Raw genomic sequence first — 20,809 nt, 5'->3', positions numbered from 1 at the left:
CGGAGGGGCCCGGTCCCGGGTGGTGCCCCCAGGGACTGCCCCCTTGCTGAGGGCACCCCCTTCCCCCGGCAGCCTGAGGGGAGCTGAGCCTCCAGGTAAGCAGCGCCGCTGGGTGACTGGAAATCCCTCTAGATTAAAAAACTGGCTCTAAGAACGTTCAGTTATTCAGTAAGAAATGATTTTCTTTATTTATAAAGCAGTAATCAAAGTATTCATAACGCCGTTCTGAAGTGTTGGTGTTTATTCCTCGCTGCTGGCGGTGGGGTGTGTAATCATGTGATGGAGGTGCTGTTTGCCAGGTGCTGGTCACTAAAATCCTCTCAGATGCCTCAAGTTTCCTTAACACCAGCTTACTGAGTCACAGTTGTGGTCGGTGTAAGTGGTTTATTGCTGATTTACCTCTTTGTGCCTTACTGACAGCGTGCGCGGCTGTGTGCTGGTATTTTTTAGGAAAACCAGGGTCACGTAGAGCACAGCTGGCAGGCTTGTGACTATTTGGGCTAGTGGGTTTTTCAGTTGGCACTCTGCGTTCGTATGGGGGGGAAGAAGAATCAATTTTGGTATCCACCTCCTGGCTTCCATAAGGAGTTTTCTTGCCTTAAGTCTGGTTTTCATACTCGTTTCAAAGCAGCACTGAGCGTTCATAAGGAATGTCTCGCTGACTGGGGGTGAAGTTTGGAGAGAGGAACTGTCTTGCAGTGAGAGACTTTCAAATTTATCCCTAATGGGAGGACACGTGTAACCTAATCTGAGTTACTCAGGAGATCGAGGACGTACAGAGACACGTACAGGGCTGCCGTGGCTGAGAAGGCCTCTTCCGTACAGACAGCAGATCCGTCTTTCTGGAGCTTCACTCCGCTCATCCCAACCAGGGCAATGGTTAATTTTTCTTCCTTCTCTCGTGAGAAGGAGAGCAAGCTGGCATCCACGCTGAAACCCCCCTTCCTGCATTCGATGTCGTGTTCCAAGATGCTCTCAACCTTCGCAGCAACAACAGAAGCAGCAGAATCAGTATTTTAATACTCCCATCTGTGGAAGTCGTTAAGTAAGTAAATGATCTTTTTGACTCGTGCAGTGCTTTACTGTCTTACAGGTGCCCTATATAATCCACATATGGGACTTCTCACCCTGAAAGATTAGCATGCTCGTGTATTCAGTTCCCAGTTTCTTCTGAATTAGTTATGTCCAAGGAATTAAAATTGTAGTGTGCTTTTGTGTTGGTTTTTTTTAAGTCTGGAGCCAGAGAAGCCAGAAGATTCTGACTTACCATTTCAAGGAAAATGGTGGTCAGCTGTGTTCAATTTAATGTTTATTATCAGAAAAAACAGTTGTTAGAAATCTTAGGTCTTAATGTCTTGGGCTGATTTCTCTCAAAGTGAGTATTTTGATCCTTGCCAAGTTTGAAGCAATTATTCTTGCCAGTGCAAGCTGAGATGCTGCTACCTATATCATCATCTAAACATTGCTTTACTCGAAATAGCACCCCCCTGCCCCTTCATTCTGAGCCAAATGTGATGTATGTTCTCTCACCAGCTTAAGCTGTTGGGTCACAATCTTCTCTTCCAAGGACTCTAGTAACAGCAGCAGCTGATTCTCCATTAGCTCTGCAGAGTTAAAACAGGTTTTTACCAAAAAAAAACCCCCACCAGTGTTTTGGAGACAACTGGCGAGATGTGAAGGGTGACCATTGGCTGTCTTGCAGGGAGTGCCTGTTTGGTCAGAAGTTCTTCAAAGGTTTTAAATTAATTATCAATGCTGCCTCCCTGTGAGACAAACGCAGCCGATGCTCTGGGTGCGGGTGACTGTAACACTGAGCGTAGAGACCAAGGGGGTTGAGGGGAGGGTCAAGCCGTGTTTTGTGGGAAAAGAACCCTAGAATTTGCACTGCTCTGTCTGTGAGGTAATCTCACCATCTTTACCCACGTTTTACTGCTGATGTCAAGCCCTTTTCAAGGATCCCGCTGTTCCTGGGCCGACTGGTAATTCAGTGTAACGCTCCTGTCACTGAACAGCAGCTGCTGCGGACAGGTCTGTGCCCTCAGCATAAACCACCTTCGTGCCCAGGCTCAGAAATTATTTTACTTAAATCCTCTGCAAGTCTTTCACACTCTGTAAGCTTTCTATATTCTGCTAGTCTTGTCGGTAGGAATGTTCTTAATGTGTTCTGGTGCTACTGGGTTTCTCTAGTCAAACAGCCTTACCATCCAGAGCGTCAAGAGCGTAGGTGACGGCTCCTGCCAGCTTGAGGAGATGTCTTGATGAATCCTGTAAGCTGCTCAACAGGTCTTTTAAGTCCAGGCTTTCTGTTTTCAGCTCACAACTACCAGTTTCATCAAGAACTGCTTCCATCTAGGAGGATAAGAAAAAGAAACACCAGGATTTAAGAGAAGAGGCTGCTGATAGTCCCTTGCAGTCTAGCGACAGAAGCCTATGAACAGTCATGTGTCCCCCCTCCCTAAGCTATTTATGAGGCTGTAATTGAGGCTTTAGCATTCATGCTGGCTCTGGTTAAAGACAGAATATGAAATTTAAATGGTTTGATACCTTTAGGTAAATCTGCAAGGCTGTATATATGGAATTGAGGCACCCTCAGCAAGTTCACTGACGACACCGAGCTGTGTGGTGTGGTCAACACGCGGAGGGAAGGGATCCATCCTGAGGGACCTGGACAGGCTGGAGAGGTGGGACCGTGCAAACCTCATGGAGTTCAACAAGGGCAAGTGCAAGGTCCTGCCCATGGGTCAGCGCAATCCCCAGCACGAATCCAGGCTGGGCGAGGAGGGGATGAGAGCAGCCCCAACGAGAAGGACTTGGGGGTGTTGGTGGGTGGAAAACTGACTGTGAGCCAGCAACGTGCGCTGGCAGCCCAGAAAGCCACCCGTGTGCTGGGCTGCACCCAGAGCAGTGTGGGCAGCAGGGCGAGGGGGGGGATTCTCCCCCTCCGCTCCACTCTAGGGAGACCCCCCTGCAGTGCTGGGTCCAGCTCTGGGGGCACCAACAGCAGAAGGACACGGACCTGCTCGAGCAGGGCCAGAGGTGACCATGAAGATGCTCGGGGGAGCTGGAGCACCCCCCTGTGAGGACAGGCTGAGAGAGTTGGGGGGGTTCAGCTGGAGAAGAGAAGGCTCTGGGGAGACCTTAGAGCAGCCTCCCAGGACTGAAAGGGGCTACAGGAAAGGGGGGAGGGACTCTTGATCAGGGGGTGTAGGGATAGGATGAGGTGTAACAGGTTTAAACTGACAGAGGGGAGATTTAGATTAGATAAAAGGAAGAAATTCTTCCCTGTGAGGGTGGGGAGGCCCTGGCACAGGTTGCCCAGAGGAGCTGTGGCTGCCCCTTCCCTGGGAGGGTTCAAGGCCAGGTTGGACGGGGCTTTGGGCAACCTGGGCTAGTGGAAGGTGTCCCTGCCCGTGGCAGGGGAGTGGGACTGGATGATCTTTAAGGTCCCTTCCAACCCAAACCGTGCTGCGGTTCTGTGATATTCAGACTCTGCCCTGAGACCTTCTTTCTGTGTGTGGGGATGGAGACCAGGCAGTTGTGCTGAATAAGGGATTTTTGGATTGACAGTTGTGGCACAGGAGAGATGACTGCTGGGGAAAGAGGGGTGATCATGGCTGTCTCTGTATTTATAAATCCTGGCAGTAAGGAGAACTTTGCTTACTTTCTGGCTCAGTTCTTGAAAGAGGTTCCTGTCTCTCATCACAGCTTTGATGGCTTTTAAAAATATGACGCACAGATCAGAAGACAACTTCGAGAGAATTGTCAAATTCTGTCCAACTTCTACCTTCAGTGCTCCTAATTTTCCTTGTGAGAAACCTGGAAACCAGAGAGTCCAAATATGTCACTTCTAAACTAGACAATCCCACAAGAAGTTCACTGGCACCCCCGGATTTAGAATTTGAAACATTTCTGTGAATATTTTCAAAAGCAATGTGCAATTTGGACGGTTGTCACGTCTCGGGTAATAGGCAGTACTGTGCAGTAAACACATCGCTGCTGGTGGTTTGTGTTTATCCTTAATGGTTGGACTAGGTGATCTTCAAGGTGTTTTCCAACCTAGATGATTCTGTGATCCTGAGAGATCCCATCTCACCCAAAGTGGGTAAAAGTCGTGCAAGGAGTAGTAAAATACATTGCTCACCATCAGATGCGAACGTCTTTGAAATGTCTCCTGGGAAATACTCAAGATCTGCAACAGGATTAAAAGGGCATTACTGAGGTAGAAAAATACTTAAAGCTGGGTGGTGTTTGTTTGTTTTACCAGGGTGGTGGTTTTTAAGTCAGAAGATACTGGTATCCCAGTTCTGAACTCTCACGGGCTAGGCGTAGGTCAGAGTGCTGTTCGTACTCTTCTCCGGTGCCTCTGTCCTCTGCCCGTTCATTTAAAACTCGTTATTCCCAGACCTCATTCTCTACTATCACGTGCCTTATATTGGCCAGTAAGTGTGTTAAAATACGAGTAAATTAAAATGACAGCTTATACTCGGTGGGATCTGTGCGGGTGTGGGAAGCACAGAGCACAGGGGAAACAAGCCAAACGCGGTCTCTCAAATCCTGCAGCAGGTTTTGTGGATCTCAGTCTCCTCTTTCTCTACCTATCCAGTGTAAGTGTCTTTTTACACCAGTCTTCCCACTGAGGGGTCAGCCGCCCTGTGCTTCTCCCTGGCTCCTCTTCTGAGTAGGGAAAGAAGAGAAAAACCTCTGCCCTCTGTGCCATTTTTCAGCAGGAGCTCTGCGGTTTCTGAAATTTAGAGCTGAGACTTCAGTATGACTCTTTGATTTCCTTACCACACACCCCCGAGACTGCATCTCTTTCCCAAGGAGCTCTTAACTTACACACTACGTACGGCCTTTCCCAGGCGATTTCTGTCACTCTCATTGCATCCGTGTCCTTGCAAATGAGCTAAGGGTGGCCCTGAGGCTGAATGCTATTCAGAAGATGGATTTCCTCTTCCGCGTTGTTTCCTGCATGGAGGCCTTGGTAGTTTCTGAAAGTTACTTACCCCATGATCCGTCTGTAATGGCCAGCTGGATTGTCCTGAACGCCAGGGTGCAGCCCTTGGGTATGATTATGCTTTCATTGCTCTCTCGGGTGCCCTGCTCAGTGAAAAAAAAAAAAAAAACATTTACTAGGCCTGGATGGCGTGCAGGCGTTTGGGAAGGACCGACTCCTGAGCCTGAAGAGAGATCAAACCTTCGCACAAAGCTCGGCGTAAAGCTGGGCCGCGAAGCCTCCGTCTGCCTTGGTGGATTCCTCGAAGCTGGTCTCCTCTGAGGTTTCTATTGTTTCATGAACGATGTATAAATTCTGGCCTGTTTTCCGTAGTTGTTGAATGAAGGAGTGATTCACGTTCACTTTTCTAAAGGAGAAAAAGGATGCAATATCCTGGCTGAAAGTGTCTGTTTTTCTGTGAGCTGTGACAAAAGCACTGAGCCGGAAGCCTTCTGCTCGCGTCCCTTCTCGGGTTACACGTGTAAATATCACAATGTCGGGAGCTTCTGGGGGAAAAAAGGTGGTGGGAAATGGGCTGCAGTACTGGCTGTCCTCAATGTGTTCCCCTTCTATGTCTGAGGGGGGCTGGGGCAGCGAGGCTGTGGCCTGGCAGGTCGTGCAGGTGATCTGTCCTGCTCTACATGCTCCTCTCCAGGCACAAACCCTGAGAAGAGACACTTGGCTCCACGCTGAGGTGTTCCCACTTCTGAATTACAAAGAGATCTATAAGCATTACAAAGCCGTGTAAGGAATCTTTATGGCCTCTCTTTCCTGTCCTCCAGAAGTATGCATGCTTAGGGGGAATGCATGCTCTCGGCTCTTAATCTTGGGTTTTGGCTGTTGAAAAACCCTAGTGTGACCTGGCATGGGGTAGAGGAGGATGACCGGAGGGCACGTTCTCCCTTTGTGTCTGCCTTACCTTTCTGTTCTCAGTGCATCGAGTCTCGGTACCGGGATGTGGTTCTTCTCCAGCTTGATGGACCACCCTTTGGACAAGGAGACCGCTCCTTGCAGCTTTACTCTTGTAGAGTCAACACAAAGGCTCAGACTCCCGTCAACTTTGTCACTGAAGCTTTTTTTGACTGTAAATTGCCTTGAACCTTGATCGGCTTCACTGAGAAAGAGGAACTCTGCAATAATTTGATGCGTTAGCTTAAGCATGATTCCACAGACTCAATGTTATAACTATTGCACGCACAAGAAGGGTGAAACAGAGTTCAGGCACAAATGATCCAGCTGTTTTGTCTATGGAAATGGAAGACTTAAGAGTGATAAACATGGGCTTTACCTGTGCTTTTATCGTCTTCTCTAGGCAGCAGCACGTCATGGAGTCTGTAGCATGTCCGTTTGTAGCGGGGAGATGGGCGGAATACAGCTTTTTTTTTCCTTCTCACGAGGCAGAGGAGTCTGAAATGTTCATGGTCTAAGATGCTGTGAACTGGGACCAGGTCTCCTTTCGGGTCTATCTGATTTACTAGGGATTGGGTGACTTTCTTAAACATTCTGCTGCGGCCGGATGAATTTTTGAACCAAAGCGAAGTGTACTTGTGCCTTAGGAAAGAGGCAAGACCAGTTAAGCAAAATGACTTGAAATACAAGCAGAAGGTTATAAGAAAATATCTGTTACTTTTAATTACTCAGAACTTTTCAAAAACGATGGTAACCCATAAAAGCCCACGTTAGTACAAGGACACACCTTTCAAGGGCTGTGCAGGGAAGCATCTGGAGGGGTGGGAGTACGAGCTGTGGTTCGTTCAGACTCATCCCCCTTTCTGATGAACTCCCAGTGGGGACTGGGGAGGCAGCTCTTTCCATTAAGATATTTTGTTGCATAAACCAGTACATCCCATAATCATTTTCATTACTAAAGTAGACATTGGTCCTTAACCTAGGACCTATCACGGTCCTGAATGCTTTAATCTTTAATTAATGCGTTGCCCTGATGTAAGTTTGAAAAGAAAAGTGCTTGAGCAATTTCTTGCTGTTTTTGCCTCTGCGCTGCCCCTGTGCATCCTGTTGCCTGGAGGACGGGAATGGGTTCACGTTGTTTTGAAATGGAGCATTAGGAAGATGATTTCATCAGCGTCTTACTGCAAGGAAGTGAAAGTGCTGAGAGTTGAATAGTGGGTTGAGGGGGGAGGTAGGAGAGCTTGTTCTATGGCAAATGTCCCCCAAAATATATAAAAAAAAATCATCCCAGCACAGCTACCTGGGTATGCCCTGGTGCTCTGCCTGTATCCCCCGCAGAGGAGAGCTGCGTGTTCGAGAGACAGAAACGAAATGACTGTTGGTTTCCTGTTGCAGCCTGGTTTTTACTCCAGTTTGTTTGGCTTCTCGCTTCAGTTGCCATATGTGAGGCGTGATGAAGAACAACTTTGATCTACAAATGAAAAAACTTCCTGTACTTACTGAGAAGAAAAGCGTGCAGGTCTCTCCCCTCTTCTGCACCTTATATCAAGTCTTGCTGGAGAAGAGACGCTGATCCCCGTGGAAGTTCAGATGAGGGAACAGGGGGAAATCTTCCCTCTCCCTAATGTCCTGCAGGGGTCTGAAAAAAGAGACTGACTTAGTCCGATTCTTCCAGAAAGTAGAAAGACTGTCACATCACAAAGGATGGGGTGTTGCGTGCGGTGGAGCTGGGGAGGGGAAATAGTCCTGTGTGCTTAGTGTGGGAGCATTTTAGTCGTTCTTACAGGACTCATTCCCTTGGGAGACTTCAAAAAGAGATAAAAACTACACAAGAACAATTAACAGACAGTTTGCTCCGCCCCAATTTTGTACGGAAAGCTCTTAAAAATGTACTTGCCTGTTTGTGGGGTGCCTGGCGGCTCGTCCGCTGTGGGTGGGCGATGTGTGGGGCAGCCCGCTGGGCTCCTGCAGCGATGTGGGGCCGGGGAAGCGCGCTCTGCCCGCCTCCCTGCTCACGGAGCCGGAAGCATCTGCTAGGTTAGGGCACAGAAAGGCTGTTGCTTGCGTAATTCTTCCTGCAGAAAGTTTCACTGACCTGAGCTGAACCTCTGTTGACACAGTTAATCTCTGTTGATCTGTCGCAGCGGCTGTGGATAACTTTAACTTGTTCTACGGATGCATCACTCCTGTAAGATTTAATTTCTGGCATGGTTCTGGCTTTCATTTGTACTTCTGATCCGTTCGGATGAGGGACGGTGTGTTCTGGTTTAGCAGGATTTCACCAAACCTGCGAGAGCCCTACATAATGAGGTGTGGTGTAGACAAGGGGCCAATATAATGTTTCTGGAGGCAGAATTTATTAACTTTTATGGACCGGTGATGCACAGGTTTCCATGCTTTATGGCTCGTTGTTAGTAGCAGAGGTTTGTGGGACCCTGCGCGGGGATCCACGTGGGCTGCAAGCTCTTTGCTTTACAGCAATCGATGCCTTGGTGGGCTTGGAATCGCCAGGGAGTGTTCCTCTGCCATGCTCGTCTAAAAGCAAAACCTGTCCAGGTGGAAATTCAAGGAATCAAACACAAGTTTGTACATGAATACTTACTTTATTAGTTTCTCTTAGAATACTGTACAAAGGAGTAATAAAAATATTCACACTTTGTTTTAGAAAGTTCTCTACATGAGACTTCTGAATACACAGCAAAAAGAAGGGCTACTGGGAAAAAAACAAACCCTAAAACTTTGTACAATGTCAGGATGTTCCAATAAAAAAACCCAACTAATTTAGCTCACTTAAACTGATCCAAGGAGGATACATATACACAAACACTCGCATGCTTAAAAGATATTCTAGGCAATGATAAAGCAACGTAAGTCACACCGAGAAATACTAATGTGTTAACAATGGTAACCAGCTGCTGTCCCCTTCTCAAGGGCCAGTACCATGCTTCTATTAAAACAAACAAAAAATTAAACAATCATTTTTTTAAAAAAAAAAGTACTCAGGAATTAAGTAGCCCTAGACCTCAGGTTTGTTTTGTTTTTGTTTTTTTTTTTAAAGGCTTTTTCCTGCAAAGGGCTGGACTGTATTTCATCCGGTGAGCTGTGTTAAATGAATCGCGAGGCAGGATCCCGAATTCAGAAGCATCAGGCTGTTAGTGCTTGATTGTTTTCTGCCTTTCCTGGCGCAGCGGCTGCCACTCCGTGTGAATACATGCCTGGTCTTGAGAGTGGCTTGGAAGAGGCTTTGCCCGGGACAAGATGGGGCAGAGGGAGGCTTCTGCCAGTGTCTGTGAATGGCTTTCAAAAGCTTTTCTCCTTTGGCATTCATTGCAGAACAAAAAAAGAAAAGCATTTTAAGCATTTTAAGTACCTACTTATCCAGTAATTGTTTTTCAGTCACAGGACAGACCCCATCTTTAAGTGGCCCCAGCCTCTGTACAGGAAGACAGTACAAGTTTGAGAGGAAAAGCTGTCAAGTGCAATGCGATCAAAATCCCATTTAAAATCAATAACGATCCATTATCTCCTTCACACAGGTACTTGGAGAAGATTCTACAGTCCGAAAGAAGGAATGGACAGTCCTTGCACTCACAGTCTGGTTCTCCACGCAAAAGGTAGGCTTCACCCTTGGACCACTGCGGTGTCACCTGCAAGTACACGGCTGAAAATCCCTCATCCTGCCTACGCTGTCCCCATCTCCCTTTCCTCAGAAATCAGTTACCGCACGAGAGCTCCAGTGTTTTGCCTATGCTCTGTAACTCCTGCGTGTGCACGACTAGCCTCCGAGTGCTGAACTCGCTCCTGTGTGAATTTAACAAACACAAATAAACTAGGAGCGATTTCAGTACAGAGTTCCAGGAGCCCCAGGACTGTGTCCGTCCCTCCTGCACCACCGCAGTGGTGGTTTCCAAGTGGAAACTCCGTCGGGTACCGCTGGCCCCTGTGACACCGACAGGAGGGAGCCAGGTGACTCGTGTACAACCAGCAGCACCCAAAACTCTGCCACTGAAAGCCACCCCGGGTACACCTAACGAGTAGCAATTGCAACTGTGGTTTAATTACAATTAACTTATGGCTTCTTTTCTATTTTTGATTAATTCTGATACCTACCCTTAAGATGGGATCTTAAGGAAGATCATATCAGATGTATAATTGTTCTTATTAATCTTATATACTTAACACACCACATCATTAACATGAAATCTTTTTTCAACTCTCTCGCTTCTTTCTGTACTTCTCCAGTTTTCATTTATGTTTCCCTTGATTGGATTAAGTGTATGAGCCCAAGTTAACTTCAGATATTTGGGGGCAAAAATGCTACCCCTGTGTTGTAAAGAAAGTCATTTGCCACCTGACACCTATCCGTATGACGGCAAGTTCAATCATTTCGGTGTGAACAAGGTAAATCAGAAAAGCTTACTATTATAATTAAGGCTTTGCCTAACAAGAAGTTTTAGACTTTAGGCTTTAAAAACTGCCTTTCTGAGAAGTTTATAATCCCATTCTGCTTCACAGTTGATCTTTAACAAACAGAATCAGGTGTCCACAGTGTCAGTTAACAGCAGCAATAACGTGTTCAGATCCTCAGCTGTTGTAAGCTAAGGCCTTCAGGGAAACTCTGCAGGGTTGTACTTCATGGAGAGGAGCTGAGCCCGCCCTCAATTTATACCTAGGCTAAAAGTATCAAAGCTGCTTTGACTTTGTGTAATGTGCATATACTTAGGAATAATCAGTATATGTCTGTCTATATAAGAGTAATGTTTTTAAGCATATAGTGACTGCTTCTGTTGCAAAAAAGTTGATGTTTTCCCCCTTGTTTTCTACCAAAATAAGTAGTTTTCTTTCCCCTGGAGATTAATCACTGGCATGTAAGTTGTGTCTGCGGGCAGACGTTCAGATCAGTGAAGCAACGTACCGTCCGCGTTACGATCTCCGGGTAGAGCCGTAGCCAGCCCGCTGAGGGCAGCGGCCCTTCCCTGAGCGCTCCGGGCACTGACACTGCTCATGTCTCAGTCATTTCAAAGGTACTTAGCTGATTGATGAAATATCTCTGTTTTGAAACCACTATTTTTTTTCAAAAGTCATTGTCTAGTAGCTTAAAGAGTGTAATAGCTTTAGGGTATATAGTACCTTAGCTAAAGCAGCAATCCTTATGTCATGGGGGTTAAAAGGTTAAACCCCCATCGAGTGAATTGCACATCTGTCAAACTCCCTCGCTGGAGAACAGCGCTCGGGTGTCGAGCCAGACTCTCTTCTCTTTCTACCTTCTCGAAAACTTCCTTTTCACTTAAAATATTTCCATTTTTCAAACATATTATGTACTGATTCTCTATGCTTTCCGGCAGCCCTCTGAGGTACACTAAATGCTTGTCCCTTCTCTGCAGCAGTCCGATAGTAAGTCTGAGACAGGGAAGCAAAGCAACGTGTCTAAAATTATGCATGGAGTAGTACTAGATCTTACGTGCAACTCTGAAGTTCCCCTATCCATGTCCTGTGCTCAGACCATCAAGCAGAACTCTACAATATCCACTATGACCTCTAAAGCTAGAATTGGCTAATGCGGGAACAAAAATAGCATATTTAAAATGTTTTATACCACTGTCAGAAGTGTGAGACAATAGAAGCACTAAGACAACAAAAATACAGGCTTTCATGAGTTTACAGGGGAAGCATGAGGAAAACCCCCTTTCATCCAGCGCGCAACCCAAAAGAAAAACCAATTACTTTGAGCAGTGGAAAGCGATCTCAGCCAGGAAATCTAAACCTGCAAACCTGCTTTATTTAGGTGGTAATTTTATGGGAAAAAGGCTCCATTTTGTTCCTATACTAAATAATCTATTACCTTCAGTGACCCCTCGCATGCTGCTGTCGGTCGCTGCAGTCTGCTGTGCGTTAGCGTTGCTCCCCCGTGCCCGCGATCACCCGAGGGCTTGGGGGTGCTGCCGCAGCACTTGTGCGTGGAGCTGAGTGACAGACTTCCAGGCAAGCCAGAAATCAAACGCTCGCTTGCCTCGAGTCAGATACTGAGCAAGTCCACTGGCAAATCCCAGTAACACGTACACAGACTTAAGAGACCAAGAGCTGGACTGAGGAGAAAAATGCCACTGATAGCGGCTAACTGATCGCAGCGAGCAGCCCTCCGTCTCTCGTTTGGCCTGTACCAATCAGTCTTTGCTTCCTCCCGTGCTTGTGCAGCCTCCGTGTACCGAGTAGCTCAGTGGCGTTTGTTGTCGATCACTAAAATAACCTGTACCCCAGCCCTTCATCCAAATGCTGCGCCGCCCCAGCGCCCAGAGTGCACTTAAAAATGAGCGGTTTGGGGCGGGGAGCGGAACTACCCAGACAGATTCTGGGAACGAGCTGAAAATAACAAATATGATTTAGGATCTATTGACCTTTTTCCTGAACCACACGAATGGTGCTGTAGAGAGCTGAAAGCTTTGTCAGATTGCGGGTCATTCCTTCCTGTACTGTTTATAGTAAAAGAACTTCCTTTTTCAGTGGCGTAAAAGATTGCAAAATAAAAATCTGTCATTCTCTTCCCCCTCCCACTCCCCTGCCCAAAAATGGAACTCAAACCCCGAAACAATCAAGTATTGGGAAAGCCTGGCTGTATCCTTTTGAACTTCCCCCACATAACGCTTAAAGCACCCAGCTCAAAAAGGGAAATATATTTTAAAGTGCATTTACCACAGCAATAGTACCAGCACTAAAAGCTTTTCCCCTCATCCCTATTCTCATCATTCAGTGTCCGGGACAGATGGCAATCTCTCTCTTTGTACCTTGAAGTCTCAGTGTATCTGCCTCTAGTGATGGCGCTGGAATAAAGGGAATCCAGCGCCATGCATCCTGCTCTGCACTAAACTCTACTCTGGAGCTTGTTTAGATTTATTGGGCATGAGGATCCAGCATGCGGTATATGTCTATTGGATACTGCATTTAAACAGCCGCTGTGAAACTATATCCCAATGTGCGTGGGGATGAAGAAACAGGACTAGAGAGAAGGAGCTTCCCCCTCTCCCCTGCTCCTCTTCCATTCGCTCCAGCCACGCAGTTCAGTACTTGTTGATCCCAAAGATCCGGACTCCGTGAAACTGAGGCAGTTTGGGGATCAGGACGCTCATAAGGGAGATGGTGTTGATTATGAAGTGTATCCGGTCATACTTTGTGTAAAAGCTGGTTAGAAAATACCTGGAAGGGAGGGGAACAGAGAGAGAGAGAGGGAAACCAGATTACAGCGCTTCTGGTTTTGTTTCCCAGGACAGCACGTGCAGCGGCGCTCGGCAGCGGCGCGTGAGGCAGCTCCGCTGCCCCGCAGTACTCACAGGACGATGGGCATGATGGTCAGGAACTTGCGCGACGCCGTGAACTGCACGCCGTAGTCCATCTGCTCCCAGTGCGTGAGCAGCCGAGCCTTCCCCTGGTCCGGAGTCTCAAAGGGAGTTCCCTTCACGGTGTGCAGGAAGATGTACATGCTCTGGAGCAAACAGAAAGGCGGCGTGAAGCACGCAGAGCCCCTCGCCACGCCACCACCAACGTTCGGCTCCAGCAAGAACAGGGCGGTGGCGAGAGCTTGCACCAAGCGCGCCGTTCCACTAGAGGGACATGCTGGTGCTGCTGGGACTTGCAGCGGCTAACGAGGCGAGGAAGCCGCTAGCCGGGGCTGGCTCAGGCTTGGCTCTTACACGTGAGGCCTCTCGTTCGGCTCCTGGGCGTAAGCCAAGAAGGTGGTTGCAAGATTACAGCCCTCGGATCTCTGGGATCGGGAGATTAGCGTGGACTGGCTCTGCCGCGCAGCAGCAGTGCTGAAGGCTCTAAAAGCCCTGGTAGAGCTGTAGGCTGAGAGGGGCTGAAGTGGGACACGACTCGCACATAAACAGCAAGTGTCTGGCTGCACCACATGTCTGCGGAGTATAGCCACGGCTGGCTTTAGCCTCCTTTCTGTTCCCAGGACTTAGATTGTTTAAGCTGCCAGAGCCAGGGAAGGAGCTGGAAGAAAAGCAGGCAGCCTGTGAACTGAGCCCCGAGCAGCTCCAGGTGGTGGTTTGGTGGTTTTGGGCTTTTTTTTTCCCCCACTAGAGCCGTGCGTAATGTCAGCGTGAGGGTCCCCAATAAGGGTGTCGGGTTTGTGTCTGGAATATTCTTGGGCTGAGATATTATTTAAAATACAGGATACCAAATCACTTGCTGCATCTCTGAAGCATTTTGTCCCCTACGCCCGAGGGTGAACGGCTGCCCAGAGCTCTGCTCCTCAGCCGCAGGCCCCGGGCGTGCCAAGCCGCACGCAGCGGGACGGCAGCGGCACAGAACCGAGCGGTGAAACGCGGCGGCTCTGGCAGCACAGGGAACCCGGGCGTCTGTCACACGCGCTGTGCCTGCCCGGGCGCTGCCGGCACAGCGCTCCGGCACCCCTTCCTTCAGGTTCCTGATCCCTACAAGGGGAGAATCTGTTCCTGGACCAATCTTTTGCTTTGCTTTTGTTTTCTTAACTCTGATGAGGCCAATTCAGATTGTATCAACCCAAGGGTGTTGTGCCAGCTTCTGTGGCCTCTCACAGCTATTCCTCTCTTAAGGGAGACGTGACAAAGGGACTTGCCCTGCAGGGAAATGAATTCAGTGTCCCCTCTGAGCAGCCTCACCAGATGTTTGCTGTCTGATCAGTACCTAGGCTGGATTTAAATATATGACCTAGAGGCAAAGGTGCAGTCTGAGGGGCGGAGGTTGAGTAACTTACCCAGTGTCTTTGGAAACACAGAGAAAGGAATAGTTTCAAAAAGAATCTTACTAGATTGCTCTCAAAAGACCAGCTGGTGCTGAGAGATTACCTCTCCGTGCCCCGGGGAAGTCAAGCCAGCCCCATTGTTCCCTTACCATGTTGTGAATGATGTTGGTAAGAGTCCAAACCACAGGGACGCTGAAGAAGGGGATGCTCAGGAGTACGACGTGCAGCAGGCCGATTCCAAGGACGTAGGACAACCAGATGCCCCGGCTGTTCATGACACGGGTGTTGGGATTCACCTCGCTGTGTGCTGTTCCCACGTTCATGTTGGCTCTTGTGTCCAGCGGGCACCCCTGAAACTAAAGCAGAGTTGGGTCAGTACTCGCATCGCGGTTGCCGCCATTTAAATTACTCGGGTAAGCGCAGCGGAGGTCGAGCACTGTCTTGCTCTTAAGCAGACCTGAAATCTGTTGTTTGCTATAAAAATCACAAGTCAGTTCACTTCTCTGCACCTCGTTATTTCCTTTTGTAGAGCTGACGTTTCTGAGGGGAAGCTAAATGCAGGAGCGGTTGAGATTTGGGAATCGTGTGTGGGAAGCCCGTCTGTGACAGAAGCTACTTGTGATCTGCTGAAATGCTTTCCTGGAACCAAGAAGTCAAGGTTCAATCCCACGATTGCCTGACAAGACTCAAACAAATACTTTTAAGCGCTTTTTAAGTCCTCATCACAGTGTTAATCATGGAAGCAGTCGGCACATGAAGCTCCTTATGTGTTTATGAGTTCAGCTTACCTTAAACTCGAAAAGAGAACACAAGTATTTGCAGAGTAAAGGCATGGCAGCTCTGTATCAACAGATTTCCTAATTAGTTCAACTAAATTAACAGGGTTCTGCACAGCTCTAGAGGCTTGCTCGTCTCCTGGTCTGGCTTACATGTTTTGCCTTCCAATTTAAGACTTATGAAGGGGGAAAAAAAAAAAAAAAAGAGTAACAAAAAAATTCCCCTGCAGGGAAGGAGTGGGCTGCCGCTTAAGGAACATAAAAAGTTAGAGATAACAAGGAAAAGTGCATTGGGAGGATATTTTGGTAGCAAGAGCTGCAGAGGAGATGGCTCTTCCCCTACCTGGAAAGAACAGCTGCCACGTAGGAGGAATACAGAATGTTTTTCTAAACAATACCAGGAAGACAAGGAAGCAAGACGGTGTCGTCCTCTCGGAGAACAACTCTTTGGAGCGGTGCCCTACGGACCACGCAGATGCTGGAGTGGCTTTTTGGGCTGCTGCGCTGACAGCGGCAGCAGGTATCGGTCAGCTCTTAGGCTTTCTGGGAAGCTGAGAGCTCTGGTTTACCAGTTTCCAGAGATTACAGGAAACAGCCCAAATTAGGACTGCTGTAAAGCTGAGTATCTTTACACGGAGATCAGGGAAGTTCTTGCATAAAATCATCTTTGCCCGCGTCCCGTGGAGATGTGGGTTTGTTAGTAATAGGGTCTGTCCCTCCCTGGACGGAGGACCCAAGGCAGGGGCTGTTTCCTGATGTCTCGCCTTGTGTTTTTGCTGCTTTGGTTCCCACAGCTGGAAGACGCCGTTGCTGTTCTCTCTAGCGCTCGGAGTCTTCGGTCTCAGGAGGCGAGTCCGAGCCAGATCTAACATTAGGCTCTGTACGTGGCTGCCAGCTGTTCCGAGATCCCTTGCAGAGTGCTGGGCCTGGCTTGTTTCAGACGCTGGCGCTCTCCCCTCTTCCTGCCCAGGGCTAGGACACAACGCGAACGCTTGGCTCCGCAGCTCCTGGGACGCTCGCTCAGACTTCCAGGCCTCTTCCAGCCGCGCAGGCGGCTCTTGCTCGGTGTTTCAGGCAGCGCTGCTGGGTGAGCTGCTACCCAGGTGTCAGTCAGGGGGGCTTATATCTGGAGAGGGGGTTTGTTACCAGAAAAGGGGCTTGCAGCTCTGTGGAGTGCTCGTTTTCTTGTCACCCATCTCCTGGGTGAAAGGATATCAGATGGGCTACTGGATATTCCAGATTAAAGCCCGAAGCTTGGTCTGGAAGCAGGACTTGGAGCCAGGGTTCAGCTCTCCAGTCCTGGCAGGAGCAGCAGCTCCATCCTTACTCTGGTGCAATTCCTGAGGGCTTTCAGAAGGAAATCTAGGGGTTGCAGTGAAGCGTAACAGGAGTCAAACAAAGTCATATTGTTGCAACAACAACAAAAAAAAAAGCAAACACCCCTGTGGAATGCATAAACAGGAGTGCTGTCTGCCAGACATAGGGAATAATTCTAGATACTGGTAAGGCCTCAGCTGGAATACTGTCCAGTTCTGGGAGGAGCTGGAGGGACTCCAGGGGAGAGCAGTGAGAATGAGCAGAGGTGTAGGAAAAACATGACCTGCAAGGACAGATGGAAAGAAACGGGTTTGTTTAGTCTAGAGGACGCTGGGGAGAGGTGTGAGGACTAGTCCTCAAACACTGAACAGAGCTGCACTGAGAAGGGAGACAAACTGCAGCGGAGTTAACGGCACAACCGAGGCGCAGAAGGACGGATGTGGGAATGGACTGCCCGTGGCCAGGGATCGGTGGCCTCACTGGAGGCTTTAAAACCAAGTTTCATAAAGTTAAAAAAATCAAGATTCCTCTTTGGAGTCGGGGGTTTCCCAGGTGGCCTCTTCAGGACCCTCTTTTCTCGGGACGACGCTGTTATCGAAGGCTGCAGAAGCGGGCAGCCCTTCCTGCACACCCTACAGCTAGAGGTGTGCCCTGCCTGCGCAGTAAGAAAGTGGAATTTCCATTTGAGGACAACCCCCAGTGTAATGTTCAAAAACTAATGAGCAGCTTCTACTTGGTCCCCTCTGCCAGTGAGGGCAGTTGCAGACCTGCAGCTGGGTGGCAAAGGGCCAAACTCAGGAGCCGTACGTGAAGCAATTCTCCTCCCTGTGCCTCAGTTTCCTCGCTTGCAAAAATGAGGATTAGACGGGTGAAATGCTGGAACGAACCAGGGGTTAATTCATTCTTGCTGGATACGGAGGTGTCAAGCATTCGGCCCTACGATGGGGATAATTCGGTGTGCTTCTCCAATTCTGTCCTTCCCCAGCTTAAAAATATTTCACCTGCGGATCTCTTCCGCGGCCGAACTGGTGTTTGCAGCCCTCGCCCAAGCGATTTGTGCAGATTGCACACGCAGCCCTGCGCAGTGTTGCAAAAGCCCTGGCTGAGGGAGCGGGAGCTCGCACCGCTCCGATCCCTGCCCCCAGCCCAGCTCCCGTGTTGTTCGCTTTCTGATTTCACACCAGGGATTTGTTCACCTGCAGGAAAAACAAGGCAAAAACACAACAGCGGGAGGAACTCCAGCTCCCCCCGGAGCAGCTGGCCGCGGAGCTCTGCCTTCCCCCTTGTGCAGTGGTTTTTCAGGACAGAAAAGCTTTTAATGTTTCACCAGACTGAGTGTGAAGGTCGGGACTGCGCTGCCGTTGGACGGTGTCCATCCAAGGAGGGGAAAAGTCGTAACTGTGCTCGGAGGCGAGCGGCAGGCCGTGATGGTGGAGCCGAGCCCTTCCTCTGCCCGAGCCTTCGCCTTCCCGACGTTCCCCCCGCGCTGCGCCCTGTCCGCGGCTCTCCTGGGACAGACTCTGGTTCTGGGGCTCAGAGCGAGCGTCGGGGCTGACGCCGTCTCCCCGCTTCTGAGGAAAGGGGACACAAAACCGCAGCAGCAGTCTCCCGCTTGCTTTGTCATCCCTCAGCTGCTGAAGGACCCACAGCCGTGCCGCCGGCGCCCCAAGGCGCAGCTCCGCCCCACCTTTGCCTTCGCCCCCGAGGAGCACGTCCCAGGATCGGGACCCAGGCCCTGCACCCCGTTCTGGCCCTGGCAGGAGCCACCTCAGCGGGGCCAGCGGAGGGAAGGAGGCTCAGGTGCTTATCTCGGTCGGTGTTCCCAGAACACAAGCGATGACGATCCCACGGAGCCGCCGAGGAGCCAAGATCCCTATCTCTGGCAGCAACAGCAATCCCCATCTCCCGAAGCAAATAAATATTTCAAACCTTTCTTTGCAAGATGGTATCGGCGTTTGAACCGGCACGGCGGGTCCGTGGAGGACGTTAGCTGAGAGCCGAGGGAGCTCAGGGAGACGTTAGACCCACCAGCGCTGCTTCGGTCCCGGTCCAGCCCGGACACGTCCGAGCCCCAGCGCTGTCGCGTTCCCCCTGGGGAAGCCAGGAGGGCCTGGAGCAGAAAGTGGGGTGCAAAGCTGCGGTGCAGGAGAAGTGGGACCCCCCCTCTCAGCCTTTTCTGCTCCATTTCGAGGGGCAGCCGGGACCCGCAGCACGGCCCCGCGCTGGGTTCCTCTGGGTGCAGGTGGGTGCTGGGCTCGGGGGCCTGGGCCCCGCTTAACCTCAGCGCCAGGGCCGGGGCAGGACCCGCGCCCCGGGGGTGCTGGGGGCCCGATCCTGCCCGGGCTCCCCCCGGCTGGGCCGTGCACGGCGTGACACCCCCCCACGGCTTCACCCCCCCGCCCCCCGGAGCTTTCTGGCTCCATCTCAGCGGTTTTGGGGTTTTTTTTTTGGGGGGTGTGTGTTTTCCTTTCAGGACGGGCCCACGCGAGGCACCTTCCCCCGCGGGCCCGGGCGCGGGGCTCGGCCGGCGCCTGCTCCCGGGGTTGGGGGGGGGGGTGCTCGGCCTCCCGCCGGGCTCCGGGCCGGTCCCGCACCCCCGGGAAGACCCGCCGCGCCCGCCCTGCGCTCACCTCGGCTCGGCCCGGCCCGGCTCGGCTCGGCGGGGCCGGGGCTCTCTCCGTCGCGCACCCCGCCGCCCCGGCTGCGCTCCCGGCGGCCCCTCGGCCCGGCCCGCCCCGCCGCCGCGGCACGCCGGGAGCTGTAGTCCCGGCAGCACCGAGCACCGGCGCCCGCCCCCGGGAGAGGCCGGTCCTTGGCGGGGCCGCGCTTGCCGGGCACGGGCAGCGAGCGGGGCGGGGAGGCGACCCCGGGGAGGCGAGCGGGGGTCTTCTGCCGCTCCTGGCCACGGTAGCCCAATTCTGCTAGTCCTGAGCGGGGTGGGGAGGGGGGGTGACCCTGCTGTAGCCACCCCACTCTGCACCCTGGGGGGCTCCGAGCCAGCTGGGTGCTTCCACCCTGTCGGGGAGGGTCGGCTCCTTCCCCAGCCGCTCTTTCCCGGTGGGAAAATCTCAGGAGCAGGCGTTACGTGAGCAGGCTGGGCCAGCCGGCCCGGTGCTGCCGGGACACACGGTCAAGGTCAGGGGCTTGGGAGCGCAGGATTCCTGCGCTGGAGCGCGGGGGGAGACCATCTGGCCCTGCTTTTGTTTGCACAAGGCTTCAAAGCCAACAGCGCGGTGCTGCCCCGGCCCCTCGGCGGCGCGGCCATCTGTGCAGGGCTTTGTGCGAGCGGCAGCAGCCCAGGGTGCAGCACCCAGCACCCAACGGCGAAGCCACTTTGTGCTACGAAACCCCCTGCCCGGAGCCGTGCTGGGGTCCCGGGCGAGTGGCAGGGGCGGCTCTGCAGCCCCCCAGCTTTGTGTGGCCAGTCCCAGCCCGCCCGGGCTACTCGGGTTTTGGTTTTGGCCCCGGTGGGCTCGCGGCCCCGTGTTGCACGGAAGGAATTGAGGATTCCCCGGGTGCTCCCTGAAGCGGGGGACCCTGCACCTCCCTCCGAAGGCCAAATCCGGCATCCTGAGCCTGGGCGCATCTGGCCGGCCTTGGCACCGGCCACGCGTCCAGCTCCAGGCCTGAGCCGGCTCTCGGCGGGCGGTTGTGTGCCGGCTGGGCACAGCGAGGGCTGCCCGTGGCTCCCCGGAGCCAGAGCTCGCCAGCAGCCGCTCCCGCTGGCCCCGGGCACGGTTGGGACACACGCGGGTGCTTAAAGCACCTGTAGGACAACCAACGGGCACCGTGGCCACTGGCAAGGAGAGCCCCGTCCCTGTCCGGCTTCTCCGGGGTGCCCTTGCCAGGAGGGCGAGGCGCGGGGAAGCCGGTGAGCAGAGCGGTGGCGGGGGGATCCCGCGGGAGCTGGCCCTGCGCTGCAGGAGAACCACGCACGCACGGCAGACTCTATTTTTATCCCCGCTCCTGCCTGCCTGAGCGGCTCCCTCTGCACGGTGACATCTAATTTAGCAGCTTCCCCGCACCCCGCTGACTCCGCACGTGAGGGGGAAGCACAATGCGACAGCTATTTTTAAACACCCATAAATATTA

At 51.5% G+C, this 20,809-nt stretch overlaps 2 protein-coding genes across 6 annotated transcripts; both read right to left on the bottom strand.

Annotated features, from left to right (window-relative positions):
• Window positions 1-161: 161 nt before the first annotated feature.
• Window positions 162-7,901, bottom strand: GSDMA (gasdermin A). Of its 3 annotated transcripts, XM_074849825.1 has the most exons (13): window positions 7,800-7,901; window positions 7,442-7,541; window positions 7,203-7,373; window positions 6,690-7,083; window positions 6,282-6,544; window positions 5,913-6,123; window positions 5,195-5,360; window positions 5,004-5,097; window positions 4,142-4,189; window positions 3,662-3,816; window positions 2,202-2,349; window positions 1,531-1,604; window positions 162-980 (listed from the first exon to the last, which is right to left on the bottom strand). In XM_074849825.1, exons 4-13 carry the CDS (start codon window positions 6,836-6,838, stop codon window positions 744-746), a joined length of 1,545 nt encoding a protein of 514 aa, XP_074705926.1. In that variant the 5' UTR covers window positions 6,839-7,083; window positions 7,203-7,373; window positions 7,442-7,541; window positions 7,800-7,901; the 3' UTR covers window positions 162-743. The 3 variants fall into 3 exon arrangements, with proteins under 3 accessions (XP_074705926.1, XP_074705928.1, XP_074705927.1); XM_074849827.1 differs by lacking the exon at window positions 6,690-7,083; XM_074849826.1 differs by lacking the exons at window positions 6,690-7,083; window positions 7,203-7,373 and having other exon boundaries at window positions 7,403-7,541.
• Window positions 7,902-8,485: 584 nt separating this feature from the next.
• Window positions 8,486-19,459, bottom strand: ORMDL3 (ORMDL sphingolipid biosynthesis regulator 3). Of its 3 annotated transcripts, none has more exons than XM_074849829.1 (5): window positions 19,348-19,444; window positions 18,647-18,808; window positions 14,774-14,980; window positions 13,228-13,379; window positions 8,486-13,093 (listed from the first exon to the last, which is right to left on the bottom strand). In XM_074849829.1, the coding sequence occupies exons 3-5, from the start codon at window positions 14,945-14,947 to the stop codon at window positions 12,958-12,960; spliced, it is 462 nt and encodes a 153-aa protein (XP_074705930.1). In that variant the 5' UTR covers window positions 14,948-14,980; window positions 18,647-18,808; window positions 19,348-19,444; the 3' UTR covers window positions 8,486-12,957. The 3 variants fall into 3 exon arrangements, with proteins under 3 accessions (XP_074705930.1, XP_074705931.1, XP_074705929.1); XM_074849830.1 differs by lacking the exon at window positions 18,647-18,808 and adding an exon at window positions 15,744-17,000 and having other exon boundaries at window positions 19,348-19,409; XM_074849828.1 differs by lacking the exon at window positions 18,647-18,808 and having other exon boundaries at window positions 19,348-19,459.
• Between the last annotated feature and the right edge of the window lie 1,350 nt (window positions 19,460-20,809).

Source organism: Strix aluco, chromosome 24 (assembly GCF_031877795.1).
Source record: "Strix aluco isolate bStrAlu1 chromosome 24, bStrAlu1.hap1, whole genome shotgun sequence".
Taxonomy (NCBI): domain Eukaryota; kingdom Metazoa; phylum Chordata; class Aves; order Strigiformes; family Strigidae; genus Strix; species Strix aluco.
Note: the sequence above shows the minus strand (reverse complement) of the source record. Positions and strands in the feature narration are given on the sequence as shown.